Consider the following 18,734-nt stretch of genomic DNA (forward strand, 5'->3'; position numbering starts at 1 on the left):
CCTCTGTGGTGACAGTCCATAGAGCTGGAAGTTGAAGAATATGGAGTCCTATTGAGACCAGCCCCCCTTACCACTGCTGAGAGCCTTCTTGCTTTGTCTCACCCCATGTGGCCCCACAGGGAAGAGCTCAGAAATGTTATAGTGACTGTGCAGGGAAGTCAAAGGGTAGCTCCTGCAGGCTGGAGGGAAACCAAGCAGGGACCATCCACTCTCTGCCCTTCAGCTTCAGCTTTGAGGCCCCAGGATAGGTTGTGTGGCCTCAGGGCACAAATTCTTAATTCTATCCCCTTCTAGAAAATGCTAGGCCCACAGATCTCTCAGAAATAGGCCTGAAAGCACTGTTCTACATCTGCAAAGGGTCCATCAAGTGCCTCTGGTTTCAGTCTGTAGTGACATTGCCAACTGTGACACATACACGTGTCCAGGTGTGAGAGACAATGAGGACTAATCAGGCTCTTTTGGCTGAGAATGAGGAGCCTCCTGGAGAGGACTGGAGCCGAGACTTGTTTAGGGAGAGAACAAGTGTCAAGAGGGAGATAGAGGAGGCCATGTCCCACATGAGAGTGCTCAGGACATGGAGGCAGCAAGATTTCTCAGCATTGCTGCTTTGGGGAACCGAGGACTCAAGAGGAACTCTTGTTTCTGTCTTAGAGAAGGAAAGGTTGAGAAGAAATTTTTGTGTAATTTATTCTGTCTTCCTACAAAGATTGAACATTTTCTAATGTAAAACTGAGGCCTAGAGGCTCCCAAGGTAAGGAAAACATACTGTATCCCTAAAATATGGCTTCCCAGTTGTGCACCAGCGTTCTTACCACCTCATGATTTATGTGCTTTCATTACTGGGAAGTCATCCTTTCTGGGCTTTTTTTGCCTCCCTCAGCTGTCCCCACACTCCCCCTTCAAGGACTCACTCAGAAGTCTGTGCACACACACACACACACACACACCTTAACCATTTCTCAGTGATTACAATCTGCCCCTGGCTGTGATGTGCACACACACACAAACACAGACATACCCCCCCCAAAACACCCCTTAACCATTTCTCAGTGGTTACAAGCTGCCCCTGCCTGTGATACAGTCATATAGCCTGATTAGTCTACATTTTAAAAATAACATTTACACTTCAGCATTTTTCTAATTTCAGACTAAATCTTGGCTTTTGTTTTGTTTTGGTTTCGGTTTGTTTTTTAAGACAATGTTTCACTACGTAGGCCTGGTTGTCCTGGAACTTGCTCTGTAGACCAGGCCGGCCTTGAACTCAGATATTCTTGTCTCTACCTCCAGAGTGCTGGGATTAAAGGTGTGCACTGCCACCGCCCAGCTCAAATTCTTGGCCTTTTAAAATAGAAAGTATGTGAAAGATTAAAAGGTACTAAACAGACAGTAAGTCAGTCATATCTTTTCCCGTCTGTTTCTTCCAGGGAACTGTCTTGTGTGAGCTTGACATAACCTGCGATCCTTGTCCTCAGATAAGGATCCATTGTGTGTGTGTGTGTGTGTGTGTGTGTGACCCTAGGGTGACTGCTTCAGTTTTTAGAGGACCTGGGGCTCACCTTTCAGAAGGGCCTTCCTCTCTCCGCTGCAGGAGGACATGCTGTTGTTCACAGTTGTTGGGGTGTTCCATTGGCAGTGGGGTGAGCCTCGGTCACCGTGCTTGTAAGCCTAAGGCAGGGACATCAGCAGTGGTCTAGGTTCGCAGCACCATTTTAGTGAGTGTTTTCCTCCACCTAGCACCTGCTTGCCCAGAATGAAAAGCCTCCTTGGGCCAAAAGCTGGGAACACGCTCAACAGCCACAGTGTGCTTACCTCACCCAAGTGTCCACCATCGTTTTCAGGGTAGAGCTCCACAAGAGCTGAGTGCTTTAGCAAAGAACTCTCTTGAGGGTGGAGGCACAGGGAAAGTGGGGTGTGCCACTTCTCACACACATGCTTTGCTTTACAGGAGTTTGCCATCAGCAAAAATATTCAGTTGGGGGATGAAAAGGGCTTGAAATTCCCCTCGGTTTGGGACTGGGCTCTGCAGTTCACAGCAAAGGACCGGACACTTTTCCACAACCCCTTCTATATCGGCAAGAGCACCCCTTGTGTACAGAACGGCTCCAGGAAGTCTTTTAAGCGCACGAAGGTAAGCTGCAGAAAGCGGCTAACAGTAGCAGTAGACCCGTGTGGGTGCAGCCCCAGAGAGTGTCTTCAGAAGTGTTAGAAACAGCCACTCCTCCTGCAGACAGCTAGTGCAGCTTTGGAGGGGCCATTCCCGTTTTAACTGATGTGACAGTATCTTGACTTTTTCTTGGTGACTGAGGCTCTTGAAGCCCCGTCAGCACAAGAGTTGGCAGGTGGCAGCCCTGAGCTGACTTCCTCCTAATCTGCCCATTTTCCTAGAAATCAGCTAGTGTGGAATTTCTCCTTACTCCCAAAGTCTTATGAGCACGCACTTCAGCAAATGAATTATGAAGGTTACCCTTGCCTTCCATTCTCCGTCTGACATGTTAATAACCTGGGAGAGTCAATAAAAAAATGTAGTTCCAGAGAAGGCCGGCCTAAGTATCACAAGGGAGAAAGGGATCATGACCTTCAAGGCCGGCCCCCACCCATTATCCAATAATCCTAGCTGGCAGCCACTGGGCCACTAGTTTTTTGAAAAGTGGGTGCTCCAGTAGAGTAATGCCAAGATCTGTCTTCTGTGCAGAAGAGCTACAGCTCCACGCTGAGAGGAATGCCATCATGCTTAAAGAACGGCATCATCAGTGACCAAGAACTACTTCCTCGGAGAAACTCACTAATACTGAAACTGAAGCCAGACCCACTTCAGCACACAGACAGCCAGAGCAGTGGAGTGGAACAGTATTTCAAAGAGTGGTTCTCCAGACCAGCCAACCTGCATGGCATTATTCTGCCACGTCTCTCCGGAACACACATAAAATTGTGGAAATTGTGCTACTTCCGCTGGGTCCCTGAGGCACAGATCAACCTTGGGGGCTCCATCATGGCCTTCCATAAGCTCTCTCTCCTGGCTGATGAGGTGGACATGCTAGGCAGGATGCTAAGGCAGCATCGCAGTGGCCCCCTGGAAGCCTGCTATGCAGAGCTGGACCAGAGCAGGATGTACTTCAGAGCCACGGGTCCACACGACACCTTGGGGACACCAGAGTTTCTCTCCTCTTCATTTCCATTTTCTCCTGTAGGAAATCTATGCAGAAGAAGCATTTTAGGAACACCATTAAGCAAATTTTTAAGTGGGGCCAAAATATGGTTATCTACTGAGACGCTAGCAAATGAAGACTAAACTACGGTGTTTTCTGGATGTACAGAGAGAAGCTGGACATTACCCCCTCTGAACTGAAATTGGTAACTGAGGCATTTAAAACTGGCCCTTTTATACTTTTAAATTTGCACTAATATTTAAAACATGTTTAGTCACGCCGCCTTCAGTCTCTAAGGGCAGGGTGACTTTGGGTTTTGTCCTCTATCTTTTGGGTCTGACCCGTCTGGGTCATTTGCAGTACACATTCCCCATGTTACACTTGTGATCACAGCAGTGAGATTTCTCTGCTATGTGAATTTCATCAACATGTATTTTCCTACTACCTACTAAAGGGTATCGGACAAATTTCAACCCAAAGAAGGTAGATAGGGAAGTTAATAAATTAGTATTTAATATATTTCCAGATCATCTCAGAAAACTCCCAACAGGCCTCAGTTGACATCCATATACCTAGCTACTGAGGGTTCGTGTTCTGGGGTTAGATGTTATTTTAGTTCACCTCGTTTAGGACCTTAGATCACTGTGTTTTAAAATCACAAAATTGCTTTAATTACATACAACTAACTTTTAAAAGATGCACTGTAATTTTAAAGCATTCACTGTAGCTATTTAAACCTAGAAGTGCCTTTGACATTAAGATAAGAGTATCAAAGAACCTAAAATAACAGAGGAAAATATAAGTGTACTTTTTAAGTTAGGGCATTTAGAACCCACTGCGTATTGGGAATAGCTTTTTGCCAACCAGCTACACCAATATTCAGGAGTGTCCAGAGCCAGATTTTTGTCCCTCAGAAAGTCACCATGCGATCCATGGGGTGCAGCCCACCCTTAGAAATTGTTCATGCAGCAGACGCACAGCTCCAGCTGTGGCTGAGGGTGCCCAGTCCATGGACAGGAGCATGCCCCTCTGACCACGGGCTGCTGGGAATGCCCCGATCTCCCCACGAGCACTTCAGCTGCCATGCTGCCACAGGCCAGCACTTTCCTTAGAGATAACTGGTGGGGGCAGGAGATGGACACAGCCACAGACTAGGGAGGAAGACTTCCTCAAGTGTGCCATTTTAATAAGCAGAGATGCTCCCCTTCCAGGCTTCTGGGGGCAGTGCCGAGGCTGAGAAGCTCATCTGAAGTCCTTGCTCCAAACCACACTAGAAACCTGGCCGACTGCACAGGGCCGGCTTGAGGAGTGGTTGTGTTTGGAGGGCTTCTTCTCCCTGTTCAAAGGTGGACATTTCCTAACACACAATGGCGGCGTCTTAAACTACCACCTTGGATTTTGAAGTACTTTATAGTAAAGTGTTGATTTAGTTTGTTTCTTTTTCTAAAACAGAATTTCTCAAGATGGTTTGACTTGTATATGTGCTGCATAGCCATTTCTACTTAATTATTTACCTTTTCTAAATGTTTAATAATGTTTAATAATGCATTTAACAGGCCAGCACTTACCAGGCAGATGTTCTTATGAGATGTCTTAAATAGTTCGTATCTTATGGCTAAACCCAATGTTTCCACCCGTCTGTTGCCTATAAAATAAGGGCTCCTGTCAATTTATACAAACAGCGTCGTCAGCAATGAGGATGCTCCAGCCCTCGGCACAGCAGCCCTGTCTCTGAGACGTGACAGGGTGTCACCACTGGAGCTGGACAGTAATACCACCCCCCTCATTAAGCTGCTTTGTTACTTCTATAAGTTGTTCTAAATTTATTTGGGGGTTGAGAATTTATTTTCATCCCTCACATTTATTTCCAACTCCTTTAAGAACCTTGTTTTCGTTAACTTACAAGAAGGTCAGGTACTATTAACACTACTTTATGATGAAAATTGTGTATTTTTGTATGGTAATCGATTGTAAATGTTTTTATATTTCCACTGGGTGGTTGTTGTATCATGATTATTGTGCTGCAGCTTACTGTGCATAATACGTAAAACAGCTCCAAAGTCCTAGTGTGGCCTGTGGTACAGCTGCTTGGCACCTCTGCTAGCAAAAGTGACATTGTGGTGGCAGAAGAGGTAAGCGTGGCTGCATGCAGCATACCAAAGAGCTTAATACCACTGTCTCCAAGGCCCTGAGGGCAGAGCCTGGGCTTGTGGTGACCACGCAAAGGCCGATGACACTGGACATTCTAGTGCTAACCTTACAGGTGGGGTGTCTTACTGTTTATGATGGGAACCAATTCTAAAACCAAAAATGCCTAACTATTTAAGGAAAGGACATTAATTTGTACTGACAGAAGATGAAAACTGTTCAACACATTTTTTTTTCAACAAGATCTTCTTGCTGTAGCAGTAACCTCAAGTAATTAAAACTTGGTGTTGAGACAAAACTAAAACCTTTGTGCCTACATACAACTGATGAGCTGAAGTAGGGTGAGCAGGTTGCCTGGACACTGCTCCACAGAATGGCTGTAAAGGGAATCCTGACTGCTCAATAAAATTTCCATTGAAACTGTAGTGGTCACCAGTATGAAACCATCTATAAGAACATACATAGAGACTGGTGATGGAAGGCTTCCGCTCCCACCTGTACTTGTGTATCCTTCATTCATCTTTTTTGAACACCCTCTAAGATGGGATGGAGTAACAACTTTCACATCAATTCAGAACTGGCTGTAGTTAGGCCAGATGGCTACCACTGGATTGCCCTTGCTGCTCTTCCCATTCACTAAATACTAACCCTGGGGAATTCTGTTTCCCCAAATCCCTGGAGACCGGGACCCCACATAGAGTACTGAGCCTGCTGTACAATTAAGTCACCTCCTTCTAGGTCACGTCTTTAACCTGAGACTCTTGCAGCAGTGGTAGTGAACAGCCCTAGTACAATTACTCTGTGTAAATTAACCTGATCTAGCCAATGGGGATGTTCCTAAAAATAACACAGATGTCTTGGCACTGGTCTTGCCTTTGTTAATCTAGCCTCAAGTGCTTAGAGAGATATAAGAAGTTACTGGCATGGTTTTATTTTGTAATGATGTTTTATTAACGGAGTATCCTAAAGTCCACTCTGGCCAAGGAACCAGGTAATGTAACTGCACATCTTCACTTCCCTCCTCTCCTCCAAATCCACCTCCACCCCCGCAGTCTCACCCTCAGCTCTGGAACAGACCACCTGCTTCAGACTCCTTCCTTTCTGCCCCATCTCCACTAGATCATCTAGACCTGCTCTTCCAGCCTTCTTCCCCCTACTTACTTATCCCATTGTCCCAGCGCCACACAAGAACAGGCCAGGACACTCTGGCCAGGGCAGCAGGTAGCCTAACTGCACATCTTCACCTTTCCATCCTCTCCTCTCCATCCAGTGCCCCCGCCTCATTCCTAACTCTGTAGCTGACCACCTACTGTGGCCTCCCCCTCCTCTCCGACCCCATCTCCAGTGGACCACACAGATATCCTCCAACTTTCCTCTCTACTCATCCTGTTACCCCACCAACTCCAGCAGGCATTCCCTGGGATCCTGCCTGCCGAGCTTGCTAGAGAAGCAAGTAGGCCAATGAAGCAGGTAAGTGAGCTTTAGATCTTCACTTTTCCTCCAAATCCAGTCATCCCCAGATCTTAGCAAGCTGCCTAGGATGGCCTCTCCTTAATCTCTGCCCCCATTCATGGAGGGACTATACAGATCTTGGAACACCCTACTTTCTTCCTCGTGTGGACCCCTCGGTGTCCCCACCTGTCCCCATTCCTAAGTGTCAGCCCCAATACCTAGAAACACATTCCACCGAGAACCCCCAGTGGCCACACCTAGCAGAATCCCAGAATTCCCTACCAGGCGGAATTCCTTACCCTTCTAAGAACCACAAAGGGTAACAGAAGACAAGGAACAAAACACCAACCCAACAAAGACAAGACCAGATATCAGCTAGCTCCTAGAATTAAAATCATCGAAAACTTAGATGACTAGACACCAGCATAAAAACACAGTGGCAGCCAGGGTAGTATGTCTCTATTAGAGACCAGAAATCCTACCACAGGAGGCCTGCGAAATATAACAGCTGAAGAGTAACACAAATACCTTAAAATAGCCTTTATGAATATGATGGAGGTAAGTCCCTTTTTAAAAAAATCTATGAAAACACAAACTGTGGAAGGAAATGAATAAAACAGTTCAGGACTAAGCATAGAAGTAGAATCAATGAAGACCCAAACTAAGGGAAATCTGGAAATGAAAAATTTAGGAACTCAAGAACTTCAGAGGCAAACCTTACCAACATAAGACAAGATAGAAGACAGAATCTAAGGCACTGAACACTTAAGAAATGGATACCTCGGTCAAAGAAAATGTGAAATCTTAAAAAAAAAAAAAACCCAAATGTACAAAACATCTGGGAAATCTGGGGCAATATGAAAAGACCAAATCTATGAATAATAGAATAGTGGAAGGAGAAGGAACACAAGTCAAAGGCACAGATATTATTTTCAACAAATCATAAAGGAAAAATTCCCTAAGATAAAGGAGATACAAGGTACAAGAATCATACAAAATATCAAATAGACTAAGCTAGAAAAGAAATTCTCCTTGGCACATAATAATCAAAACACTAAATTACAGAACAAGGAAAGAATATTAAAGGCCAAGTAGCATATAACCACAGACCTATTAGAATAACACCTGACTTCTCAATGGAGACTAAAAGCCAGAAGGTCCTGGACCGATATTCTACAAACTGTAATAAAGAGACCACAGATGACAGCCCAGACCACTATACCCAGCAAAACTTTCAATCACAATAGATGGAGAAAATAAGACATTCCATGATTAAAACCAAATTTAAGCAATGTCTGTCTACAAATCCAGCCCTACAAAAGATGCTAGAAGGAAAAATCCAACCTAAAGAGGTTAGCCACATACAGGAAAACAGAAATAAACAATCCCACTCCAGCAAATCAAGAGAAATGCACACACACACATACACCACCACAACAAAGTAATAGGAACCAACAAACATTGCTCACTGATAGATCTCAGTATCAATAAAAAGACTTAACACAATGAATGTGAAAACAGGATCCATTCTGTTGCATCCAAGAAATACCTTAATATCAAGGATAAATATCACTTTAGGCTACAAGGATGGAAAAAGGTATTCCAAGCAAATTGGCCATTTTAATATCTGACAAAACAGACTTCAAAACTAATCAGAAGAGATAAGGAAAGACAGGTCATGGTCATCAAAGGAAAAATCCACCTAGAGGACATTGCAATCCTTAACATCTACGCAACCAAACACAAAAGCACCCAAGTTCATAAAAGAGACACCACTAAAGTTTAAATCACATGTTGAGCCTCACACACCAATGGTGGAAGGCTTCATTAACCCAGTCTTGTCTACAGAGAATTCATCCAGACAAAAACTGACATTATAAACCAAATGGACCTAACAGATATTTATGAACATTTCACCTGAAACACAGAAGAATATACCTTCCTCTTAGCACTCACTGAACTTTCTCCAAAATTGACCACACATTTGAATACAAAGCACGTCTCAGCAGATATTAGAAAACTGAACTAACTCCTTGCATCTGTCTGACCATACAAACTTATGGAACACAATGAAGTCGGTTCTAAGAGGCAAGTTCATAGCACTAAGTGCCTACAAAAAAAGACCAAAGAGATGTCAAACTACAAACTCAACAGCACACCTGAACACTCCAGGACAGAAAGAAGAAAGTCACATCTAAAAAGAATATATAGCAAGAAATAAACTCAGGGCTGAGATCAACAAAGCAGAAATAAGAGTTGGGTTCTTTGAGAAAACTGACAAACCCTTATCCAAATTAACTAAAAAGCAGAGAAAAAATGTGTAACAAAATTAGGAATGAACATGGGGATATAAGAGCAGACACTGAAGATCATAAAGACGTACTTTTAAGAACCTATACCCCACCAAATTGGAAAAAAATCTAAAAGAAATGGCTAATTTTCTTGTTAGGTACCACTTACAAAGTTACATCAATAAGCAATTTAAACAGACCTCTAACCTCTAGTAAAATAGAAGCAGCCACTAATTGTCTCCCAAGAAAAACAAAACAAAAAACAAAACAAAAACCCAGGGCCAGATGGTTTCAGTACAGAATCCTACCACTGCCCAATTCACTTTATGAGGTCACAGTTACCTTGATACCCACACAGAGACCTAACAAATTACAGATCAATTTTTCTTATGAACATAGATGCAAAAATTCTCAATGAAATACCTGCAAATTGAATCTAAGAATACATCAAAAAGATCATGTATCATGATCATGCAGACTTCAACCTAGAGATGCAGGGATGGTTCAATATATGTAAATCATAAATCAGTAGATAAACTAACTAAAAGACAAAAATCACATGCTTATCTCACTAGATGAAGAAAAGGCCTTGGCCAAAATCCAGCACACTTTTTAACAAAAGTCCTGGAAAGTTTAGGCACACAAGGGACATACATAAATATAATAAAGGCAATTTACAACAAGCCCATGGCCAACATCAGCTTAAATGGAGAGAAACTCAAAGCCACTCCATTAAGTTCATGAACAAGATCAGGTTGTCTACTCTCTACATATCTACTCAATATAGTACTTGATGTTTTAGCTAGAGCTAGACAACTAAAGGTGATCAAGGGAAGACAAATTGGAAAGGAAGAAGTCCAAGCATCACTATTTGCTGGAAGAAGTCCAAGCATCACTATTTGCTAATGAGATTTGTGTGTACATGTGCGCGCATACACGGAAATAGTACTCACCTCCAAACTTAGTTATGATGATCCCATAATATAGTATCTGTAAAGTGGTTAGACCCGTGCCTGGAACTTAACAGAAGCTATAGAATTATTTGGTTTGATAGTATTAATTATTTGTGTAGCTGGGCACAGTGGCACATGCCTGTAATCCCAGCACTCAGGGAGGCAGAGGCAAGCAGATCTCTGTGAGTTCAAGGACAGCCTGGTCTACAAAGCGAGTCCAGGAGACAGCCAAGGCTACACAGAGAAACCCTGTCTCGAAAAAAATATATATATATATTCTCGAAAAAATATATATATATATATATATATTTTTTTTTAATTTGGGAATGTTAAGATAAAAGACATATTCTATAAACTTGTAATGGAGATTATATATAGCAGTATATGATAATATCCAAAAAAGAATACTAAGATTTTCACCATGCGTGCATTTAACACTGGTGGCCAATAAGCCAGAGAAAACCTTTAATTCACCAACATAAGATGACTAGAAGAGTGCCTTAGTACTAAGTACTAACTTTTATTGAACTCTGCTCCTTAAATAGGCAAAGTGTTAGGTCAGTTACCATTCATCACTAGGCCTTAAATGAAGGAAGCTGACGAGAGCAAAGCCCCTATTATGGCTGAGGCAGGAGACTGACGGGACATCAGGGGGACTTGGCTTAGTGTTATGAGTGTTGTATAGCAGTATCCTCAAGTTAAAGCATTTCTGGGGGCATGGAGTGGCTCATGAGACTCAGGAAATTGGCACAATGTTTCACGTGAAAGTGAAAAGTTCCAAGATTCTCAAAGGCCATTCATTCCTCAGTTCTTAGGGGTCAAGGCTGCTGGTGGAGGAGACTGACCAGCCAAGCCCCAGAGAGAAGCTATTCTCCGGCTGTGAAGAGCCGCCTGCCAGCTTCGCAGAGCTTTGGGGTTGAAGCTGTCAGCTGTCACTGGTGTTGGGGTGTGGGACTTTTTGGTGGTACAGCTAATTTTTGTCATCCTTGTTTTATTACCCATATTTCTGTTAGTAACCCCAATAAAAATCCATTAGTTTACCAAATTAAATAAATAAGTAAACAGACCTCATGCATCTGAAAAGTTTCTGCATGGCAAAGGTCACCATCATTCACACAAAGGAGCAGCCTTTTACACATCCAATAAGAGGACAACCAAAGTATACACAGAACTCAAGGAAAAACAAAAAACCCAAAACAAACAAACAAAACCTAGGTATCAAGAAAACAGATAACCCAATTAAAAAAATGGGATCAGATCTAAACAGTGAACTTTCCAAAGAGGAAACTGAAATGGTTGAGGGCCACTCCTCCTGCCTTAGCCTCCAAGTGCTGGAATGTCAGGTATGAGCCACCATGCCCAGCTTCATAATGTGCTCTGAATAGTATAAACATTTTCACTGTCTAACTAAAGGACTCTTCCTCTTCTCCATTCCCTAGTAACTGTTACCATTTACTTTATTCTAATTGGCTATTTCCATATTTTCTTCCTTCCCCAAAGCTACTTTGTGACCACAAGAGCCCAAATCCTATGATACTACCTTTCTGGCTTTTAAAGTGCTCTACCTGGCACACAGTAGCGGGTCACTTCATAAATAAACGAAGCGACTTGGGCAGCAGAGCGTGGGTCTCACTGTCAGTGCTGGGACTCAGTGAGGTGTGGCAAGGGGAAGCACGGTCAGTAGTCAGCTGACTTCACTTTCAGGAATAGAGTATTTCGGTTGCCTCTGATGACACGAACCATCTCACAGTCAACTGTGAGAGTAGAATGAGGTTATAACCAACTTTTGACAAAGTCAGAATAACTGAGGAGACCAATTTTTTTTCTAATAATTGGGCACAGATTTTTATCACATATAATCCAAAAGCTTGAAGCTTGATACACACTGTGACACTTCAACTGAAATACTCTGTATCCTTACTCCTTTGAAGTAAAGAATTTAGTGTCGGTTGTTTCTTTCCCCCTGAGGAAATCAGAATTCTTATCATTTCTGCCCTTCTTGGATAATCATGAGACAAACTCCAAATCAGGAATCGGCATTGTCAGCGCATTTAGTAGAGAAATATTTTTTGTATTACATTAAAAAAGAAAACAAAAAACCTAAAAGTGTCAACTAAGTTCATGACATTCATTTTTTTTCCTCTGGCTTTTTAAAAAAGCCTATAATGAGGAAGCATTTGCCCATCCAAACGTCTACATTTTCAAGGCCTCCCACCCACCGTGGATCCAGGGTTTTCCAGCAGATGTCACACTTTGTGACATACAGATACAATGATGAGTCACTCCGATCTCAGGTGTCAGGGAAACCGTGGAAACAGCTTTATCCTCTTGAAGATCTTGTCCCAGTGGATGGCCAGATGTCCCAGTGTGACACGGCTCAGCCAAGACCTTTGCTCTTAGCACCCACTGCAACCACGTGGCACACTTCCACTTCCGCGCCCAGCTTTTGTAGCTCATCCAGCCAGATCATCTGCTTACATGAAAGGCGGTCGCTGGGGCCTTTGACTTCCACCAGCTGCAAAGGGAAGTTTCCAGACTTATCAACATTTTAGTGAAACAGGGAGGGACCCAAATGAGCTTTGGTCACTTACAGCCACCTATGTGGATGGCTCAGCCTACACCACTGTGCAGATATGAACAGATATGAACAGATATGCAGCTAGGACAGAGCTTGAGAAATTATTCTGTGGGAAGGAGACAGTTCTTGAGAAACCAGTAAACTGAGTAACGACTGAGACAGTTTTAAGGTGTGCACTGGGTTGCACTTTAAACCACCCGACTTGTTATGTTTGCATTTGAACCTACACTTCATATTGTGATGCAGAGAGTAGGATCTAGCCCCTGTCAGTCATCCCAAAGGCTCCATTCACACCAGTCTCATGCCTGCCTGGGACCTCCCTCATATGACATTCGCTGAAGACATTTCTGTCTGTTCATCACATGCGTGTTTCTCATGTCTCAAGGTTCTGCGTAAACTCATGTTATAGACATCTACCTTGTCTTTCAGGAGGATCTTCCTGGGCACTTTTTCATGGCATATATTATAAGACCAAATGTCCCTTTTTTCAATGTTTTTAAAGCCTGGGGGGTAGGGGCGGTTATCAGAGCATTCAGGAGAGAAGACATCATAGAGACCAATAGCCAAGGCCTTTAAAGGATTGAAGGGAAAACAAAACTGTCAACAAAATTTTTGCTGAAACAAAATAATTCTAACTGGGACATGCCCATTGAAGGGAATTTAAAGGCCATCTGGGCTGTGCACAGGCGGGACTTGCACTAATCAGCGTCAGAAAGCAAAAACGAGTTGCAGTACTTGTAAGGCCAAGGTGAAATGCCTGAGGACACAGTGGCTGGGAACGGGAATGTGCTGCTGAGGTGACCAATACCGTACACAACTGACCCACTCTCCTGGAATGTAAGCAGTACGCTTGGGTACACACTAGACACCAGCTCAGTTTACTGCTCTGTTGCTGTGACAAAAACTGATCAACCCAGGAGGAAGGGGGTTATTTCATCTTAGTGTCCAAGTAACAGCTCATCACTGAGGGAAGTCAGGGCGGGAACTAGAGCAGGAGCAGAGGCGGGAAGCGTGGGGGAAAGCTGCTTTTAGGCTTGCTCCCAGGTTCCTTTCCCACACCACCAGGACCACCTGCTCAGGGGGACCTGCCCACAGTGGAACGCACTTTCCCACGCCAATGGACAATCAAGAAAATAACACACAGACTTGCCGATAGGCCAGTCTGATGGAGCCATTTCCTCAACTGAGGTTCCATGTGCCCAGATAACTTTAGCTTTGTGTCAAGCTGACAAGAACTGATGGGCACAAACTTTTTTGAAGTCAGAAAAGGGGAGAAGGAGTGGTAAACAGGAAAAGCTGTGTGAGGCGGCAATGCAGCTGAAGAACAGCAAGTACTCCAGAAAATTCAGGATGTTGTATGACCCATGTTATTCTCGGTACCACAGGAATCCAGCTGACTGACAGTCTCTTCCCTAAGGTCAGGCTCACTAGCCAGAGGCAGCTCACCTCTAATAGGGAGCTTACATAAATGAGAGTAAGTGGACCCTGGCAAGGTGGAGGCCATTCTTTCAAGGTCATGGTGCTGAAGTCTCCTCTGATGGTAGGAAAAAAAAAACAAAAAACAAACAAACAAAAAACAATGTGGGCAATTTGTAGGCATTTGTGGAGACTGTGCCCAAGCCTGTAGGCTTGGCAGAAGTGGGAATGGGCAAACATTTCAGCTCTAAGGAGCCAAGAAGTCAGGTAACTTTTTATGGCTACAACCTAAGGGAGAAGCAGAAGCCCAGGCTGAAGAGTAAATTCGGTCCTTCACTCAATCGGCCTGGAGTTCTATCACATAATAAATTCTCGGCAGAGAGAGCTGAATGGAACTATTCAGCCACTCCCCACAGTAGATAGAAAAGCATCTAAACAGGTCACAAAATAAAGACAAATTGTAAACAAAGAACTTCCAGAACTTCCAAAACATGAGAGAGACCTCTTCATGGTTTCAGATTATCTTCATGGTTTCGGATATCTCACCCTAAAGGTATGGTTCATTAAAGAACACCTGTAATCCCAGCACTGGGGAGGCAGAGGCAAGAGGATCTCTGTGATTTTGAGGGCAGCCTGGTCTATAAAGAGAGTCCAGGACAGCCAGGGCTACACAGAGAAACCCTGTCTCAGAAAAACAAACAAAAAACAAAAACAAGAAAACAAACCTGAATTTAAATTTTCTGATCAAGAGATACTAGGAAATAAAAAGACAAATCATAGACTAGTGTGAAATCTGAGGCGGAAAAAAGGGGAGAGAAAGGAATGAGAGAAAGCCTGGGGAGGAGAGGCAAGTACAGGAGAGACAGTAAGAGCACATGTGCAGTGTGTGGTAGAACCAACCAATGAATGGTGAAGGTGCAAGAACGAGCCTGGCCCAGGGAAGGTGGTTTTCCAGAGGCTGTTGAGGTCCTGGACCCACACACTGAGTGAAGCCCTGCCTCTGTGTGTGCCCTGCCTCTGGTGGCTTGCTCTAGTAACAGAATGTAATACTGGTGCAGTGCTGCCTCCCTGATGCAGTGGCATGAGACTCCTGTCTTGCTTGTACCCTCACTCCTAAGAGAAGCTACCGAGAACCCCAGCCCTCCAGCCGAGGGGCTTGTAAGGAATTCAGCCCTTCCAACAGCCAGGAAGAAAATGCCCACCACTTGGACTCTGACACAGTTGCCGACAGAATTACAAATGACATTCTCTACTGACCTTGCAGTGATGGCTCTGAGAATTCCACACCACCAAGTCAGGCAGGCCCCCTCGGCAGTGCCGAAAATCAGTAGCCAGGCGCCTGCACACGCCACTGAGGACAGGACCCCCGAGGCAGGAGACAAGATCCTAAACACACAACAAAGGGAGAGTTATCAATCTTCAGGACAGCGACCCCAAAGCGGGCTTGAGTGGCCCTCAGAGCACACCAGTACAATTAAACAAACACAGGCTCCAGAACTTCAGCGGTATTCCTGCTCTGCCACTAGCACCGGGCTCCAGGATGGCTGGCAAGCTCTGGGAAAGAGCTCTACGAGGTCAGTTACTGACCTCTGCCTGGTGTGGACATTCTGTGGCACACAGGACGAAAAGGGTGTTTGACTCAGCACTCAGGAGTTGACGGGGCCTTACAGAGGTCAGCAGCTGTGGTGGGAAGCTGTGGCCCTCCTTGCCGTGGCCACAAGTCAAGCAAAAGGAAAGGAAACCATGGGAAAGGCATCACCCTGGAGCTTTCTGAATGTTCTCACATGTCCATCACTAACAGTGATATCCAGGCTGAGGGATGGATCGTCAGCATGCACTCGCATGCATGTGCAATGACCCGTGTTTATACACACACATATACAAAAACATCTCTGTGCGTTTTGATACAACTGTCAAAACACAGCCAGTACTGTGAGGGAATGACTGACCAGACTGGAGGCAAAGTATTACCTGAGCTTGCTGAAGGGAAGTAAAGCGATCCCAACTGACCAGAGCAGCCACTCTGCCATGCTGGGCCTGCCATGCCTCCATCACCAAGGCCTGTAGGCTTTCAGCAGGGGCGCTGTGGATCAGCTGCAGCCTGGCTTCCAGAGCCTGCTCCCTGCTTGAGAAGAAGCTGTCGGTGCACAAATCCAGCGGGGACGCCTGTGTGGAAGACAAAGGAGACTTTTCTAACATGCTGGGGAAGGCACTCAGACATGGGGATGCTCTAGTTCTACGAGATCTGGAAGCTCACCAATTGGTTGGCACATTTTTTTCCTCAGAAGCAATGAATAAAAATAAATAAATAAAAAATAAAAAAATAAAAAATATATATTATATATATATATATATCTCAGATACATGTAATCTTGCAAAGTATAAGGTCTTGTTTTTAGTGCTCACTTGCTACAAGTCAACTTAGCAGAGCTCTGGCTGGTGGGGGTGGACTGTGTGTGAGAGCCCTTGGCTGGACGCAGGGGCTAGGCCAGCTACTCAGCTGAGGGTGCTCCATACTAAAGCTCAAAACACAATGTTGAAGACAGACTAGGCTTCATGTTACAATCTACTAGTTCCCTCTTTTAAAATAAAAAGGTCCTTTCCCCATGCAATTAGCACCACTGTGATTCCAAAGGTCACCCGGAAGCCGGGTTGCTGCAGGCCTCAGACCCCAGTGCAGAGGGGACGTGAAGCACATGCACCCGCAGGAGAGGCCCCGGAGGGATGGCATTAGTGGGCTACCTGGTAGGCATTTCTGAAGACATCTGGTATCCCATCCATGAAGATGACATCCCACAGCAGGAGGCCACACAGGGTGCTGAAGGTGGACCCTTCCCCATGGATCCCTACAACAATGTCACACAGGAGAAAAAGATGAGTTTTATCTGGCTGTCCAAGAATCATGATGACCTGATGCAGGTTCTATTTCAGGTAAATGGTTGAAATATGGTTGATTTTGAAAGCCATGCTATTTTCATGCTATTCCCAGCTCGTATTTCACACACTATATACTTTGCATATAGAAGCTTTATTTAAGGGGAAGCCTTCAAATGAACATTGCAGAGTCACAAAGCAATGGTTCTCAATATTCTCAAGATTGGTGGACAGGCTGCAGGGCAGCTTTGCTTTAACAAGGCAGGCTCCCTACTCTGCCTCTGGAGGTTTCTAAAGGAGTGGACAAACAAGGCTTGATGCAGAATTCACAAGCAGGCTCTGGTGCAGGCCCCTGGCAACTTACAATGATTGTTTCCCCAACAGGAACCGACAAAGGGAGACTGGGCATTCACGGCAGCCCCGCGGCCTCAGACTTACCTATGGGGTCACCCATTTGTTATGACACTTGGCCCTGATGAGGTCACCTACGTGTTCCTGATATACCAGACTTCTACAGAAACTGCTGAAAAGACCACCTAGTTCAAGTGCCCTCCTCATGCTGAACACGATCACTGGGAGACAACCTCAGAGAACAGTTGGGTCCTAGATCACAAAAGTCAGCAGCAGGGGCTGGAGAGAGATGAAGATCTTAGCATAGACTCCAGACCCGTGTCTCACAGAGCCCCGACTCACCAAGCTCCTCTCTCCAAGCTGGGAGTCTCTGCAGAGCTGCACACCAACAAAGGCAGGCAGTTCGGCGGCCATCTCTCTACCGTCCTGTCATGCTCACACTGGCGATAAAGCTCAGAGAGCACAGGGGAGAAAGCAGCTTGGGTCGAGGGCGCATGCTGGGCTCCCTGCCCTCCAGGTAACCCCATGGAAGCACACTAGGGAAGGAGCCTGCAGACACGCTCCTCCACCCTGCACTCCAGAGCTGTGCAGGACCTTGTCTGTTCCCTCAGCTCTGGCTCCTGTCCCTCTGGCCTGTTTCCACGGTATGAAAGGACAGAGTGAACAGGCTGAAGCAAGCCCTCCAGGCTTTGGCCTGCTGGGAAGAAAGCTGGACCTGACCTCCAGGTTTCTGTCCCTGTGTGAATATTACTCTGTCACTGACATAGAGGTCGGTTGTTCCTGACTGCTGCTTTGCTCTGAATTCTGACTGCAGTCATTTTTGGTATAATCCTCCTACCTTATTTAGAAATAGCTTTCCCTGGAGGGTTTGAAATTGCCTCTACATAAATCCCTCTAGGATAAAGCCCAGCAGCAAGTCACATCAATTTTCTAATACATTAGAACTAATATAAATTGAAACCATCTTATGTGGAACTATTTAATGTTCCGGAAAAAGAACTTCCTGCTGTTTTTCAGACTCCTGGCTAAATTGGAAACATTTTTCTGTGTTTCATTCAATAGCTGCCTTCCCCTAGACACTAGTTTATGTGTCTCCTGTGACATCATCCAGGGCCTATAATTTCCATTCTGCTCTTTGATTTCTACGCCTTTCAGACTCGCGGCATCTCCCGGTTGTCACTGATGTCAGCACTTATTCCCTAGAACATCTGCCTGCCCTGTGAGCAGGCAGGCTGTGAGTAGACTGACCCTAACACCCCCCAGGAAGAAACCCGAGGTGTAAAACCCTGTCTTCACAGCCCAGTAAATCGAGAACCCCATATAGCTCTACCCATCTGAAGATACTGGAATCTTTCACCCTAGTCACCCTAAAGCATGGGCACTGGGAGAGCTGTACATGAACACAAGGGCAGGACTTGGGTGTCCCCAGGGGAGACTCATGGGAGCTGCACAGGAAGTATCATCACGAGTGGACATGGACTGATTAGACCCAGGGGCAGAGGCAGGAGGGAGAGGAGGAGGAGGG

The 18,734-nt window shown here is 44.9% G+C and overlaps 2 protein-coding genes across 3 annotated transcripts in view; one reads left to right on the forward strand and one right to left on the reverse strand.

The window, feature by feature from the left end:
* Mtmr10 (myotubularin related protein 10) overlaps positions 1 to 5,719 on the forward strand; it is a 49,470-nt gene extending 43,751 nt beyond the window's left edge. For both annotated transcript variants that reach the window (XM_021659946.2, XM_060367272.1), the window contains 2 exons: positions 1,946 to 2,128; positions 2,693 to 5,719. In XM_021659946.2, the coding sequence (XP_021515621.1) occupies positions 1,946 to 2,128; positions 2,693 to 3,289 (780 nt within the window). In that variant the 3' untranslated portion in view covers positions 3,290 to 5,719. The remainder of the gene's footprint in view (positions 1 to 1,945; positions 2,129 to 2,692) is intronic.
* A 6,297-nt stretch (positions 5,720 to 12,016) lies between these two features.
* Fan1 (FANCD2 and FANCI associated nuclease 1) overlaps positions 12,017 to 18,734 on the reverse strand; it is a 35,079-nt gene continuing 28,361 nt past the window's right edge. Inside the window, exons 11-14 of the mRNA XM_021659948.2 lie at positions 16,727 to 16,830; positions 15,956 to 16,150; positions 15,242 to 15,370; positions 12,017 to 12,505 (exon numbers count right to left, since the gene is read on the reverse strand). Coding sequence (XP_021515623.1) covers positions 12,368 to 12,505; positions 15,242 to 15,370; positions 15,956 to 16,150; positions 16,727 to 16,830 — 566 coding nt within the window. The 3' untranslated portion in view covers positions 12,017 to 12,367. The remainder of the gene's footprint in view (positions 12,506 to 15,241; positions 15,371 to 15,955; positions 16,151 to 16,726; positions 16,831 to 18,734) is intronic.

The sequence above is a fragment of the Meriones unguiculatus genome, chromosome 14, assembly GCF_030254825.1.
Source record: "Meriones unguiculatus strain TT.TT164.6M chromosome 14, Bangor_MerUng_6.1, whole genome shotgun sequence".
Lineage (NCBI taxonomy): Eukaryota > Metazoa > Chordata > Mammalia > Rodentia > Muridae > Meriones > Meriones unguiculatus.